The following is a 16,618-nucleotide window of genomic DNA, read 5'->3' on the forward strand; positions in this document are numbered from 1 at the left end:
CTATCAATTCACTGTGATGCCCTGATGATTCCTAAGCTGTTCCGCCCAGACTTGCCCCCATCTCACTAGTTTAACCCTCCCCCAATGCCTACGAGGTTAGAAGGAAGGTTCTCTAGACCAGGACTTAAGCGTTAGTGTCCTCTGAGATCCTTCCTGTAAGCACTGTGAAGCTGGAACTCCCGCATCCACCTCCACTGTGCTAAAAGCTCCTCCCCTTCATTTCTTTCTTCATAACACTTAGAACTGACATTTTGGACATTTTAGCTACCTGCCTTGTCTGTTGTCTCTTTCCACAGCATAGAAAGCTAACTAGAGCTGAAACTCTATTGTTCTTGCTGTATCCCCAGTGATGGTACTAGTGCCTGGAACCCTAAGAGATGTTCAGCAAATATTGAATAAGTAATTGGGTGATAGAGTTAGGCTACAGATTTCATATTTTGATGCTATTTTCAAAGCTGATGCTGAGCCTGCTTCTGAGTTTTTTTAAGCTCTAGATTGCTGTGCAGAATGAAATAAACATTTCCTGTTATGTAATTTGAAAGACTTCCCAGTGAAATCACACATGTCAGTGGTAGGCAAACAGAGCAGAGCTTTTGTTTGCAGTGGTGCTTATTGTGGTGTCTGAGGAAAGATTGCACCATTGCCGAGATCCACACGGCTACCCACCAAGTTCAGACTGTGGACAGTGTGGCCCTGTCTACCTGAGAAGCTGTTTGGAAACACATGTAAGGTTATCTTCAGCAATCTGATGTCTCAGGTACATTCGGCTGACCATAGCTTTGTTTATATTATCCATAAATCACAGCTTCCTTCTATATGTTTCAAACATCTAGTATATTTTTAAATGTGTATTAGTTTTCATCCACTTGAAAGAATCAGAGAGAGAGAGAGAGAAACAGAAACAGAGTCAGAGATCTTCCCTTCTGGTTTACTCCCTAAGTGCTTGGAACATCCAGGGCTGGACCAGGCTAGGCCAGCCACAAGCTAGGATCCTGGAATTCTGTCTGGGTCTCCCACATGGCTGATAACATCCTTGGTACTTGAGCCATCATCCTCTGCCTCTTCAGGGAATGCGTTAGCTGGAAGCTAGAGCAGGAGCAGAGAGACTGGGAGTAGCAATTGCACTCCGGTGCAATACAATGGGGCATCCCAGGTGACAGTACTTGCCCCCACCGTTTATATATTTTTTAAAGATTTATTTATTTTTATTACAAAGTCAGATATACAGAGAGGAGGAGAGACAGAGAGGAAGATCTTCCGTCTGATAGTTCACTCCCCAAGTGAGCCGCAACGGCCAGCACTGCGCCAATCCGATCCTGGGAACCTGGAACCGCTTCCGGTCTCCCACACGGGTGCAGTGTCCCAATGCATTGGGCCGTCCTCAACTGCTTTCCCAGGCCACAAGCAGGGAGCTGGATGGAAGTGGAGCTGCCGGGATTAGAACCGGCACCCATATGGGATCCCGGGGCGTTCAAGGCGAGGACTTAAGCTGCTAGGCCACGGCGCTGGGCCTCACCGCCTAAATTTTTAAGAGATTTTCAAGATTAAGAAATAATTTTCATATGCTGTCTATGCAAATTTATATTTTATACTAGTTTAATAACCTTTGTTTTGACTCTTTTTTTTTTAATTTTTACATCAGGGCAGCACAACTATTTATGTGCCGGAAGAAACGATTGCATCATCGATAAGATTCGACGAAAGAATTGTCCTGCCTGCAGACTTCAGAAATGTCTCCAAGCAGGAATGAACTTGGGAGGTAAGTTTGCTGTTTTTTAATAAAAATTGATAATATGCACTGTAACACCACTAGGATATGTATATTTTCAAAATTGGAGCTGCAGCTAAACTAGAGCAAAGGTTGCTAAAACTCTAGAAAGAGTTGTTTCATTCTAAAACATTTTAAGAGAAAAGAATTTCTCAGCTAGAATGAAAAGAGATATATGGTAGGACTATAGTGAACATTTTAGTCCTAAGTTTGCTAACTTTCAGGAACCTGTCACTTAGTCAAAACTGAAGCTATGTATATGAAATCATGGTCTTTTTAGAAATAAGACCTGTGTGTGATTTTTTAAAACATCCTGAATTTTTAATTCTGTGAATATTCTGATAAAATTGACACAGGTGCATTAAAATTGGTTGTAGACCATAATCTGGAATGTACATATCCTTTATGATGGTTGATAATGAAAATACAGATTGTCCTATAATAAGATACTGGGATGGTATAGTATCTTCTGTGTGTATAAGCCATCCTATGAATAGAACATTGGACAAAAATTGTGTCCTTTCATATATTGCATAATAGAAAAAGACATGATTTCAAGATCAGTTCAACAGTTACTTCTGGTGGAAAGGAGAAAAATACTTCAAAGGAATGCTTAACATTTTTGACAATTTCACACAGTGCTGGTTTCTTTGCCATCATTATTCTTGTCACTTCAGAATAGCATGATCTTGGACAGCGGAAGATCTGGAAGTATTATTCTTTCTTCCTCCTGATGACTTCTCATTGCATGGTTCTAACTATGCTAAGCAAAGGTCTCTGTTTGAAAGTCATCACATTTGTGAGATCATTCTTATCTTGGCTCGCAAATTTGTGAATGATCCATGCATTTATGACACATACATCATTCAAGTAAATACAAGCCAATACCACTTTTTACTTATAATTGAATTGCAATACTTGCAAATCAACCAATCGTGTTTATCCCTACCACCGTTGACCTTATTATAGGTTTGCAGTACCTTTAGTTGAGGCAAACTGTCCCTACCCATTATTTCCTGTTCATGTTGTTGTACTTTGCCAAGTGGTTCTACCATGTCATAGTCCATTCCAGAAATGCCATGTGTATGTCATCATGTTACAATAAGAATGTCATTCTTTGTACCAAACCTGTGATCGTGGGACCCTCTGGGTTGTTTTTTATTAGTATTATCCATTTCTGAAAACATTTGCCTGTTCACCCTCATGATGCCTGTGCCTAGGAATCCAATATTTTGAAGGCGTACAAACAAATCAAAACCAGTAGAGAGACTTTCAAAAAAAAGCAACATGTGACTGTGGGCTCTCTGTTGCTTTAAGCATTTATGTCACTACCTTACTCTCAAACACAGAGGTCATAACTTGTCAACAAGTAATTATAGTAGCACCACAACAGAGTTTTTCACAATGCACCATCATGCAGCATACATTGTCCCAGTGGCTTATTTATAGGGCAGCTATTTTAAAATATTGATTATTTGAAATGTAGTGCATTCCTCTAAGTAAAATAGCAACTTGACTCTCCTAGATGCTTTCATGAATATTTTTCTTATATCACATACCAGCTATGTACATAATCTTTTGTGCAGGTGAAAACTTGGTAAACTATTTTTTAAAGTAGAGTTCATCATTTTCACATTGAATTTGAAAATATTTTCAAGTGCTCTAAACATTCACTGACTATTTTTCCCAAAAATATCTAAAAGCAATGTTTCTTTCAAAGTTAGCATAAATTACATATTTGTAACTCAATTTTTTTAAAGATTTATTTTATTTTTATCACAAAGTCAGATATACAGAGAGGAGGAGAGACAGAGAGGAAGATCTTCTGTCTGATGATTCACTCTCCAAGTGACAGCAACAGCCGATCAGAAGCCAGGAGCCAGAAGCTGTTTCAGGTCTCCCACACAGATGCAGAGTCCCAAGGCTTTGGACCATCCTGGACTGCTTTCCCAGACCACAAACAGGGAGCTGGATGTGGAGTTGCCGGAATTAGAACCAGCACCCATATAGGATCCTGGCACGTTCAAGGCGAGGACTTTAGCTGCTAGGCCAAGGCGCCGGGCCCGTAACTCAATTTTTTATAGGTGTCTTACATATACAATGATGTTATACAATGGTTATCTGGGTAGGAATGCATTCCTAACTTAAAGGGTAACTGTAATAAAGGATGACTTGTATTTTTTTTAAAGAGCCTTTTAAATGTTATAAAGATTCACCAAAGAAGGGAAGAGAATATTAGAGTAAGAACCCGATGCAAAAAGTACTTAGCATTCATGCATGGTAAGATTCAGTGTCCTTAAAAGTATGTGTTTTCCCCAATATAGTTTGTAAGTATACCAAAATTCTAAGAAATATTCTAATCAGTTATTCTAAGTTCATAAAGATAGCCAGAACAATTTTATAGGAGACAAACTTGTATCACCAGAGAGTAAAACACACACTGTTCAGCCACAGTATTTAAAATGCTATGTGGTGCATGTTTGTTGATTGTCAAATCAACAAAGAATCGAATAGACCCAATAAGAGAATTTCATATATAATAAAGCTGACATTTCATATCACACAGATGATTCAATAAAATGTATTGTGACAACTGGCTACCCATCTGGAAAATAAGCAAACTACATCTAGAGTCTTATCACACACCATAATGAAGTCTGGCGCTACACAGTACTGGGAAAAAAATTCTGGAATACTGTCTTAACCCAAGTGACCTTTCTAAGCATGGAATAAAACCTTAAGATACACAAGTAAAGTGCTGAGAAAATTAACCCTTCTTACAGATTGAATATGATATGCACAGCAAATAACTAGATGGAAACACCTCAGTTAATAAGGGATTATTTTTCTCTCATTTGAGGAGTTTCTATAATCCCATAAGAAAAATGAAACAACTCTGTAGAAAAAAAATGAATAATATAAACAAAAATTTCACAAATACAAGCACTTGATTCACAAACCATACACTAAAACTCTAGTCAAAACAAGAGAAATAAAAATGCAATCAATTTTTTTGCCAATTGGACAGTTCAAACATTTTTATAAGATTATTTGATGAGAGTATAGAAATAAAGTCAAGCTCAGTGACAATGTCGCATCTTCAGTGGTCACTCAAACTGGAACCACTATGAGGACGACAATTAGATAGTTTAATAAAATGTTACAAGGCACACATCCTTTGACTCAGCAGTTCCATTTTTAGGAATTTAAGTATATGCTTACCATATAAGAAAGTATGTGAATATAAAAATATTGATTGTATCAATGTTAAATATTCATTTGTTCAGGAATGATTAAATAAATTATGGAACACTCCTCTGATATTAAAAAAATCCAGAGATACTGTATATCGCCTACATGAACTAATCCCAGAATTATTGTATAGCAAAACAAAAAAGTTGCAACATTGTAAATGGTGAATGTTTTGAGTCATGTATCTAATTTAGAAAATATTTAGAGAGAACATTCTAGAATGAAATACAAGAAAACGACAGTGATGGCTATCCCAATAGAAGGGCCTTGGGTAGCTTCATGGCAAGGATGAGAAGGCAAACTAATTATAACCATATCCTCTGCCAGTGAATTTCAGATAATAATGAGATTTGTTGCGTATACATATTCCCCATTTTAAAAAATTTAAGTAATTAAAAAAAAAGATTTCATCCTTGGATGAGTGAGTCATCTTGCTGATTCGTTAGGACTAGGAAATAAAAATATGGCTGCCTGTGGGAAAGAAAAACTGTTGGAATAAACCAGCAAGAGAGTGAACTTGGGCACGGTCCACATGCCTTAAAAAATAGCTCTGCGGCAGCCCCAGTTCCCATCCAGCTCCCTGCTTGTGGCCTGGAAAAGCAGTCGAGGACGGCCCAAAGCTTTGGGACCCTGCACCTGCGTGGGAGACCCGGAAGCGGTTCCTGGTTCCCGGGTTTGGATTGGCACAGTGCTGGCCGTTGCGCTCACTTGGGGAGTGAATCATCGGATGGAAGATCTTCCTGTCTGTCTCTCCTCCTCTCTGTATATCTGACTTTGCAATAAAAATAAATAAATCTTTTAAAAAAATAGCTCTGAAAGAGAGTCGCATTGAAAACAGAGGGTGTGCTCTGGAAGCAAACGGTGTGGGTAGGAACTCTTGCGCCTCAGTGATCTGGTCATCTAAGGCAAGCTACCCCTTCCCTATCCTCCATTTGCTTATGTTCACCATGCTTGCCTCTTTGGCTGTGTTGAGAAGTAATACACAATGCAGAGAAGGGAGTTGCTTGGTGCACATGACTTTTTGTTGCAGATATTGGTACGTTTTACATGCTGCAAATTGAGCCCATGGAAACACTCATTGTAGCTTTCGTAACAGCTTTGCATAGATCTTGACCCTTGGATTTCCCAAGAGAGCCATCCTTGCCCCATGTGTTGGTAATCCTTTGGGTCCAGAGAAGTTATTGACCTTCTCTAAGATGCCACATACAGTGAGATACTGAGGTTAGATGTTGGACCTCTGGCACCTGCTCAGATGTTTCAGATGTACCAGGTTTTGCCCTTACTCTGATAGGTATATCATGACAGCTGTATCACAAACAATGCCTTTGGTAGCGCTTAAGTAAACACTAGGAGAGATTAACAATTGAGAATCTAGATGGCACCAAGGGTATATAGCTGTTGTTTGTACATTGAACTTGATCTATTTTATGAAGCTAATCATCTGAATTTTAAAAAGAAGCACACTAGGAAGGCATATTTTAAAGTATCAGTGTGTAGGGGTGGATGAGGTAGCCTAGTGGCTAAAGTCCTTACCTTGCATGCACCAGGATGCCATGTGGGCTCCAGCTCTGATCCCAGCTGCTCCACTTCCCATCCAGCTCCCTGGTTGTGGCCTGGAAAAGCTGGAGAGGACACCTCAAGGTCGTGGAACCCTGCACCTGCATGGGAGACCTGGAGGAGGCTCCTGGCTCCTGGCCCCTGGCTTTGTATCAGCTCAGCTCCAGCTGTTGCAGCCACTTGAGGAGTGAGTCAGCAGAAGAAGATCTTTCTCTCTGTTTTTTTCTTCTCTCTGGTTATCTGACTTTCCAATAAAAATAAATGAATCTTTAAAAAAGTAAATGAAAAATAAAGTATCGGGGTATAATGTCAGTATTACTTGACAAGTGTTCTATAGTAATACATAGTACGTAAATATTACTATAAATATGTATGTTAGTATAGTCTATAAAATATTTACAATTGCACGCTGTAAAAATAATAAGAAAATAGCTATATACAAATGAGTGAATGGAGGCTCAGAGATTAAAAACTGGAGAAGGGAAAGGGGCAAAAACAAATGCTGGGTCTCTGTTGCTGGCACTCAAATCCATATCCAGCATGGCAGAGTAGCCAAGAGGTGTGGCCTGGCATGGATGATCTGTTAATGGCAGCAAGGGCACACAGGTATCCATGTCTATAATTACCTGTTAGCCAGGTTTGGCATAGCTCATGATGATAAAATTCACATAATTTGTTTCTGGTGTCTGCACATGCAGGATAGGGCTTATGGGTTTTGACAAAAGTGGTACTAGAAAGAAAGGTTACTTGAAATGTTAAGGTTTGTAAAAGTAGTACATCAAAACCAGGGAAGAAACTGGTATTTCTGAAATGTGCATTTTCCTTTGTGTTTAAATTTTAATTTGACCACTCTGACTCCCAAGTTAAATAATTAAGTTTCATTAATTGCTCAGTCGTGGTATAATGTACATTATACTCTTTTTCTTTTGCGGACTCATTTTGAGTTTCAATTTAGGGAAAAGAAACATAAGCAATTTTATGCTATTGAAAAATATGCCATGTGAAATTTAGCTTTTAATGGGAAGCAATTTCAAAAATTAAAAATATGAACTAAATTAAACTCTTCTCAAATGTTTTTCCAATCTCACCCATTTTCCCAGCAAGGCAGGGCTGTCCAGTCCTCTTTGTACCACATTCTTCGCTACTAGCTCATCTAGGGAAGTAAAGCCGATGGTAATACTGCATCCTACTTGGAAAACCATCCCTTTTAGCCAATCACTATGACTCCCAAGAACAAAATCCAAAACAATTCATAATAATCCCTTTCCTGTATTACCGGTTGATGATCACCACATCCTAACCATATCTCAATGTATCCTAATCCTTAAAAAGTGGAAGGAAGGAAGAGAGTATGTAGATGTGTACTTCTCAAACAAGAAAGCTGAGAAATGTGCCTGTTCGCTTGTGTAGAGTCTGATGAGATCACCTTAGTGGTTTCTTCAAGATTGATTGAATTCTGGTCCCGTGGAGACACATACCGGCTCCCCATCTCTTACGAGGTGACACTGTGTTCTTCCTTTGGCCTTGGCTGGTGGGAAGGCCATCACAGAGACAGCCCGTCAGTACTCCCTTCCATATTGGCGTCATCATTTTACGTTCAGATCAGCAGTCCATTGGAGTTGAGTTCCTTCTGGCCTTAGCAACACTTTCCCCCACCCTACTGTCCCCGACTAAGGATGTTTCAATGGATGCAAAGTGTTGTTTCTTAATAATAGCTACTTCTTAAAATATTTATTATTATAAAGAGAACAGATTTGAAATATTTCATAGGAATAATTTTAGTAAGACAACCGTATTTCCCTCCTTCGCTCTTCCACTATTGCTAAGATTTTTTTTTAATGTACAAATCAGCCATGTCTTACTTTCAGTTTAATCTTTGGTTCATGTTAAATGTTTTTATTGCTTTCAAGTTTAGGATTTTCTAACAGATTCCCAACATGAATTTCTTATAAAATATAATTTGCAAATGTATTTTCAATCAAGTGGGTTGCCTTTTCATTCTGTTGCATATCTTTTGACATAAAAAAGGTTTTGGTTTTATACAGTTCTGTTTTCTTTTATTGTCCATGTAGTGAAAAGGCCATGTCGAGCAGTCACTGCCAACACATTAATGTGATTTCTGTCCTCTGTTCTTAGCATTTTAAATTCATATTTATGGTTTCCTATCAGCACATAAACTGAGGTGATGGGTTTTTTTACGAACATATTCAGTCTAAACTTAACATATTTTTAGTTATTTTTCTTTGACCCTAATGAATTTTTCATAGAGAAAGTCTAGTTAAATTGAATTTAACCTCAGTAGTGAAAATTTAAAAAAAAAATGGTCTCCACTAATCTACCACAAATGTTATTGTTGTAGGGCAATTTATTTAACCTATTTTTAATCTACCTTCTGATTTACTTTTTTGGTTATAGATTATGTGAAAGTATGTATTGCTTCACTTTCAAGTATTTTAGAAACTTGTAAATTTCTTTTTACTTGCTGATTTCTAATTTAGTGATCAGAAAACTTTTTAAAATTTTTATTGTTTAATATTGTTTACAAGAGAAAACTATTTTAATTTTAGTCTTGATTTTTAAATCATATGATGTATGTTAGTTGAGTATCTCATAGAGTGGCCTATGCATGTCAATTAGATCATTATATTCTCACATTCAGATTTAAAAAAAAAAACCAAAAGTATACCTCTTCCCTTTTCTCTGATCTCTGGCCCCACTCCTTTCCTCCTACACATATTATTCCTTTCCTTAAAAATCCTGCTGGGCTTTTACCCCCATGCAAAGGAAAATACACCGGAAGATGTGAGAATGTCAACAGAAACACTGAAAGGAAAATAACAGCTCTTTGGGCGCCAAGCTGAGCCTGCCATTCTTTCTATAGTCCCTATAACCAGATCTAAAAAAGTCATGATTCTATAAACCAGAAAATGTACTGGTTGAACAGTCCTCTCCAAAGGAATTAATCACCTCCCTTTTATATGCCAGTGTCTGAAGAGAGCGATCTAAATATGTCTTTTAAAGTTTATCTTAAAATATATGAAGCATAGCACTAAAACTAACTGGGCCTTAGACCCAGTTGGTTTTCTAGTTTCACTGCATTTTGGACATAGACTGTAATGGGAATATTAAAAGTTATTCCAGTTTTTCCAGCTTATAGATATGGAACTTAGGGGTGAAGATCATGCCATTAGAGACCAGAAATGCAATATCCAGTTCTTAATTAAGCTTTCATTCCTTTTTTTTTAACCACTTACCCCATCCTTTTCCATAGGCATGCTCAGAGCTCCTCATCCATCTTCCTTAAGGAAGATTCTAAAATATTAAACTCTTGCTTCCTGTAGTCTTAGAACTATAGAGAAATACAGAGTTTGCAAGCCAAGGGATATTTCTAAAACGGGTTTCTCAGTCTGGTTCCAATAGACTTGCATATCAGTTCTGTAGCTTTTGTTAATCCCCAAAATCCTTTGATTTGTTTAGCAGCCCCATTTGAAAGTCCATTTACCTCTGTTGGAATGGGGCATTCCCTGTGGAATGAGACCAGAGTTTCGAATACAGCCAGCAGTTGGCAGCAGCAGCAGGCAACCTGGTTGTTTGAGAAATGAGGAGAACGCAATTAGGTGAAAAGGGAAGAAGAGTGACATGCTAATGCTAGGAACAGAAATGGATACTCTTGTGTGTTACTGATAAGAATGGAACCAGAGCAAGAAAGATGTTTAAATTAGAATTCACCCATATAACACAGACTTCATCAGCCAGTAAAATTAGGACTGTGAAAATTTATAACCACATGGAATACTTACTGAAAAAAAAAGTGATAATGAAATAATGGTCTGCAAAATTATTTAGATTATCTACTCAATGTTTACAAATATACATGATAAGATTTGCATAAGTCAAGGGGGAATGGTAGAATACTAAAAACATTTGCCAGGGAAGAAAACTAAGAATACACTTCCTTCTATCTCTTTCTACTTTCCTAATAATAAACTAGAGAATGTTTGATAATAAAATTTAAGGAAAATAGAATTTTGAACCCTGAGCTTTATTTCAAGGATAGAGTTTTATCCTGAATGGTAGGGTTGCATCAGACAAAGCAGAAAAGTAAAGAATGAAGCATACAGATTGTCAAGGGAATCATACCATACCATACAAGAGGGAAGATGAAAAAGGACCAGAGACAGCAGTGAGACTGTTCAGAAAGCAAACTAGAGCATGAACATGGGTAGGAAATGAAAGACTTACAGACCAAACAGCAGACCCTAAAGGAGAGAGGAGACAGGAGCACAGATATGTACATTTTACTTAATGTGGCAGCAACTTTGCACCTCTTCAACACAGTCACCCACAAAACTCAACGTGATGGCTCAGTGACTAAATCCTCACCTTGCACATGCCAGGATCTCATATGGGCACCAATTCATATCCCAGCTCCCTGCCTATGGCCTGGGAACACAGTAAAGAATGGCCCAAAGCCTTGGGACCCTTCACCCACATGAGAGACCAAGGAGAAGCTCCTGACTTCAAATTGGCTCAGCTCTGGCTATTGCAGCCACTTGGGGAGTGCCTTTGTGTCTCTGGCTCACTGTAAATCTGCCTTTACAGTATCAGTTTTTAAAAATAATAAAAATTCATAGAATCAATACCAGTAAGAGAGTAGAAGTAAGTTTAATATCTGAAATCCAATAAGAAAAGTGAGGTTTATGTCTTTAAAGGTCTCATGAGGTAGGTCTCAATACTATGGAGGTGTGCACAACCGAAGGGTACTGAGTTTTATGATGGGATGCTGTTTCCCATGTCATTTTTCCCCATTCCTCTCGCTTATACACAATAAATATTTCTATAGGGTTTTCAAAAATAGTAACAGAGAAGGGGAAATAACACAGTTTTATATGTCAGTTGGAAGTACCTTTTTGAGAGTAGGCATTTGTCCTAGCAATGTAAGGCCATAGCTAAGATACCCAAAATCCATTCTAGGCTCCTGCTCTTGACTATGGCTTCCTGCTAGAGCAGACCCTGAAAGGCCGCAGTGATGGCTCAAGTAGTTGGATACCTACCATCCAGGTGGGAGACCTTGTTTCATTTCCTAGTTCCTAGTTTGAGTCTTGGCTCCAGAGCTTGGTTGTCAACAAGCATCTGGGAATGAGCCACCAGATGGGGAAATATTGGAAATTCTCTGTTACACCCTTCCTCCTGTTCTCTCTCCAACTTTCCTCCCACTTCCCCCAAATAAATAGGTACTACTAAGAGAGTGAAGGAAACACACATACGAGAAAGTGATGGGGAGAGAGAAAGAGAGAAATATCTATTCTGTTGGTTCACTCCCAGATAACCACAATGGCCTGGCTGGTTGGGCTGAAGCCAGGAGCCAAGAGCTCAGTTTGACACATGGGTGACAGGGGTCCAGATATTTGGGCCAATCTCTCACTGCTTTTCCAAGGTCTTTAGTAGAGAGCTGAAGCAGAAGTGGAGCAGCTGAAACGCAAACCAGCACCCGCATGAGATGCGAACAACACTGGCATAAAAAGCCCATACATGGATTTTAAAATGTTTTGAATAACTTTTATTTCTACTTTCCCTAGTTTGTTCATATTAATGACCATAGCAATATAACTGCTGAATTAGACAACTCTTAAATAATCAGAGGAAAGTTTAAGACTGGTTCAAAGATGTACTCTCTCTCTTTAATTTTAAAATATTAGTTTTATTTTTTATTTCAGTTTTTAATTATTGATTATAATTGACCATATGAACATTAACTTGTTGTTTCCTTCAAATATCTAATTGGTTCCTTGTTTTGTTACGCATGACATCCTAGAAGCAAAGCAACACAGGCTTTTAACTTTACAAGTCTGTCCTTCCTCTAGAAAGAGACACATCTGTATGCATCCATGCCTTCCTGAGCTTGCTTGGGTGGGCCATTTCTCTTGAGTCATTTCAAATAGGGAGAGAGATTCAAGACATCTCATTTAGAGAAGCCCAACACTGGCCTTCTACTTCACCACAAAAACCCGAAGTGCATGTGGGGGAGCAGAGAGTGGTCATGATTCCTATGAGCCTACTCAGTCTACCAGTGAAGCCAATGGAAGCTTCATACTACCTGTACACCGGAAAGGAATCTTAAAGTAGGGTCAGAGGGAACAGCAGGGAGTATGTTGGTACTGTGGATACTAGGCATAGCTGGATGGGTGAAAATGGCTGGGGCCATGCCCTTACTCTGAACAGTAAATCAGTCTGCTCTCCCTGGCACCATGAAGGGAAGGGAAACTAAACTGCACACCAGTTGGCACCAGCCCCTTCCACGAAGTGTAGCCAGAGATGCCATGCCTTATGTAGTACATTGTCTTTCTGGAACCCTGCCTCTCCCATAGACAGCGGCCAGAGCCCTGTGACCCCACCCAGCATATGCCCTTGGGGCTGTGGCTTATGCCTTATGTGGGCCACCTCATCTAGCAACAGCTCGCTGGAAACTTGGTTCTCTATGCCCCATCAAACACAACACATCACTCCTGCCTGTTGGGGTGTTTGGCTCAGGGTTTCTGTGCTCAGGGCTCTTACCTCTCTTGTGGAATCTGTCAGATTTTGGGGTGCTGCTGCTCATTTATTGTTTGAGCATGGGATTGCTGCACTAAACTCAGCCCAACAAACAACTAGCTTATGGAGAGTAGCCCAAGACTGTTTGTCCTGCTGTCACCGAGCCAAAGTGACTCTCACATATCCAGACATGCTCTCAGACAGCATCTGTGGGACCTGCCTGCACCACCCAGCCTTGGTGTGACACCTGAAACTCTACTTGGCTCCTGGAGCTGGCACTGATCTTCTAAGTCCAGCTCCTGGATACTCAGGAAGCAACTGGGGATTTACCTGAGAGAAATCTCAAGTGACCTCACAGAGTCACAGGAACGGTCAAGGTCCCTACTTATAGCTCCCCTCAACCAAAACAAATACAGGCATAGAAGATGATGCTGCAAAGTCTAGCTGGAACTAAAGCTAAAGCCATCTTCCAAATCAATACCCAGACGCATATCTCTGGGAGCAAAATCTCCAATCAACAAAAGCATCCTCTAAAAGGGATACAAAATGCTGATCGCTCAGCTGCATGAAAATCAACACAGAAACAGAAAATATATGGATAATCAAGGCAACACAACTCCCCAAAAGGAAAACAATAATGCCGTAAGACTGAGAGACCAACGAAATGCCTCAGAATAAATTCCAAAGATTCTGAAGTTATTTAAGGGACACAAGAGAGACAGATAAACAGTTAAGTGAAATTAGGAAACCAGTATATGACATAGATGAAAAATTCAGCAAGGAGCAAGAAAGTTAAGAAGAATGAATATATATATATATATTATAAATGAATAAGTAAGTCAAAAATGCAATGGAAAGCCTTAACAATGAACCAGATGAAACAGAGGAAAAACATCTGATCTATGAGACAGATCTTTTGAAATATCTCATTCAGACAAAAAGAATATTTTTGAAAGAATGAAAATAATACTTAAGGTCTCTGGGATGGTATCAAATGAGGCAACATAGGAGTCTAGGAAATTCCTAAGAAGTGAAACAAAAGAGTTTGGAAAACCTAGTGAATGAAATAATAGCAGAAAAGTTCTCAGACATGGTGAAAAATATGGAAATACAAATTCAGGGATTAAGCTCCTACATTGAAATCATCAGAAAAGATCCTTGGTTCTGCATTGTGGAACAGCATGTTTAGCCACTGCCTGCAATACTAGCATGCCATAGGACAGCCCCAGGTTTGAATCCCAGCTGCTGCACTTCAAATCCAGCTCCCTGCAAATGCTCTAGGAAAAGCAACACAAGATGGCCCAAGTCCTTGGGACCTGGCACTCATGTGGGAGACCCAGATGGTGCTCCAGGCTTGCCCCAGCCCCAGACATTTCAGCTGTTTGGGGACTGGACCAGAAAATGAAAGATCTCTTCCTCTGTCTTCTCCTTTCTCTGTGTAACTTTGCCTTTCGAATAAATAAATAAATCTTACCAATTAAATACCTCAGTATGACACATCATACTCTAACTTCCAAAAGTAAAACAAAAATAAACAAAACCATAAAACTTGCAAGAGAAACGTGCCAGGTCATTTTTAAAGGAACTCTTTTCAAGAGAAACCCTAAAGACCAAGAGAGAAGGGAGAAAGATGGTCAAAATTCTGAAACAAAAATCAACCAGCCAATAATACTTTATTGGTAAAGGTCCCAGTCATAAGCTAAAGTGAAATAAAAATCTTCCAAGACAAACTAAAGTAAAAAGAATTTAACACCCAGCCAGCTTTACAAATGATAGTTAAGAATACACTCCCTACAGAAACACAGAAAGTCAATGGGCATCATAAAAGAATGTGCACAATGGAAACATACTAGTAAAAGAAAAAAAGGATATTCAAAGCAACCAATACGACATTTTATAAGAAGACAGAAGGATCAGGCAATATTTATAAATAATAACCTTGAAATCAACGAGGAAAGAGCAGAGCTGACGCACACTATAGACTAAATTGACCTATTTGGTATCCATCGCACGGATGCAGAATACTCACTCTTTTCATTAATACATGAAGCAGTCTCTTGCATGGACTACATACTAGACCATACAGTAAGTCTCAATAAATTCAAAAAACTAAATTGTTTCAAGTATCTTTTCTGATCACAATGAAATGAATCTGAAAGTTAACAGCAAAAGAAACTCTAGAAATTATGTAACTATTTGGAAACTGAATTGTGTGCTCCTGAATGATCAGTGCGTCACAGAAAAAACTTAACTGGAAATTTTTAAAAATCATTAAAACTGATGAAAATGAAAACATCAAAATATATGGGAAATGGCCAAATCAATATTAAGACGGAGTTTTATAGCAATTAAGTTCCAACATCCAAAAAAAAACTGAACCTTTATTTGCAAATGTAAAAAAAAATGATTTGGTGTTTGAGAAGAGGTTCTTACAAGGGAAATAATCAGAATATTCTGCCTCATTATTTTGAACAAATCAGTCAACAACAGATATAGGTAATTGCTGACCTAGGTCATAAAAATCAGAAAATCCAAAATCTGATTGTTTTGTATTCCTCCAGTGTATTGTGCACTCTTTGGGGTTTTTAAAATATTTATTTGGAAGACACAGAGAGAAAGAGTGGAGAGAGACACACAGTGATTGTTCATCTTTTCATTCACTCCCCAAATTCCCACAGCGGCCAGGACTAAGCCAAGCCAAAGTCAGGTGCCAGAAACTGCATTCTGTGTGGATGGCAGGAACTCAAGCACCTGGGCATCACCCACTGGCTCCAGAGCAAATTGGCAAGACGCTGGATTAGAAGCAAGGCAGGACTTAATCCCAGGCACAAGGATAAGAGAGACAGGTGTCCTGAATGATGACTTCATCCTTTGCCACAACTCCTACTCTCAGTATTTGTTTAGAGAGTGTAATAGCATGAAAGTACTTAAGTAATGATAAAAAATAGCATTCATTCTATAATAGCTATTTTATATTAATTTACATAAGGTGATTGCAGTACATCTCTGAATCTACTGATACCTTCCTCAGATGTTGGCAGCATGTACCTCAGATGCCAACCATCCTGTGGGATAATTCAAGTGCAACAATGAAAAGGCATACACTGCCTCACTTTCAGGGAGCTGCTCTTTTAGAGGGAAAAATTTGTTATAGGTCAGATAAGCATTAGAAATCTAGCAAACAGGTCATTGAAGAGCACCATTACCAGGGACAGTAACCCAAATCCCCAACGTTCTTTCTCTTTGCTTTAGAGTGGTGTCACCACTTTCTTGACTTTCCTACAATGAAACAAGGAGGCAAGCATCTCAGGGTCACTTTGTGTGGCTGCATTTCTCAGTGTTTCAGCTGCTTTAGGCTGAGTATCCTCTTGGGAGCCCAGACCATGGAGTGGGCCTGTAGAGTCTACTCAGGCTTCCAAAGTCACTGTCTGTAGCCAAGAAGGAGAGCAACTCTGCATCAGCTAGCCTGGCACAAAGCCCACTGCCCCCTCTCTGTATATCATTCCAGTC

At 39.0% G+C, this 16,618-nt stretch overlaps 1 protein-coding gene across 1 annotated transcript in view; it reads left to right on the top strand.

The window, feature by feature from the left end:
- The window catches only part of NR3C2 (nuclear receptor subfamily 3 group C member 2), a 339,034-nt gene that overhangs the window by 237,751 nt on the left and 84,665 nt on the right, over positions 1–16,618 (top strand). The window contains exon 4 of the mRNA XM_058666787.1: positions 1,643–1,759. Coding sequence (XP_058522770.1) covers positions 1,643–1,759 — 117 coding nt within the window. The remainder of the gene's footprint in view (positions 1–1,642; positions 1,760–16,618) is intronic.

This window comes from Ochotona princeps, chromosome 7, assembly GCF_030435755.1.
Source record: "Ochotona princeps isolate mOchPri1 chromosome 7, mOchPri1.hap1, whole genome shotgun sequence".
Taxonomy (NCBI): domain Eukaryota; kingdom Metazoa; phylum Chordata; class Mammalia; order Lagomorpha; family Ochotonidae; genus Ochotona; species Ochotona princeps.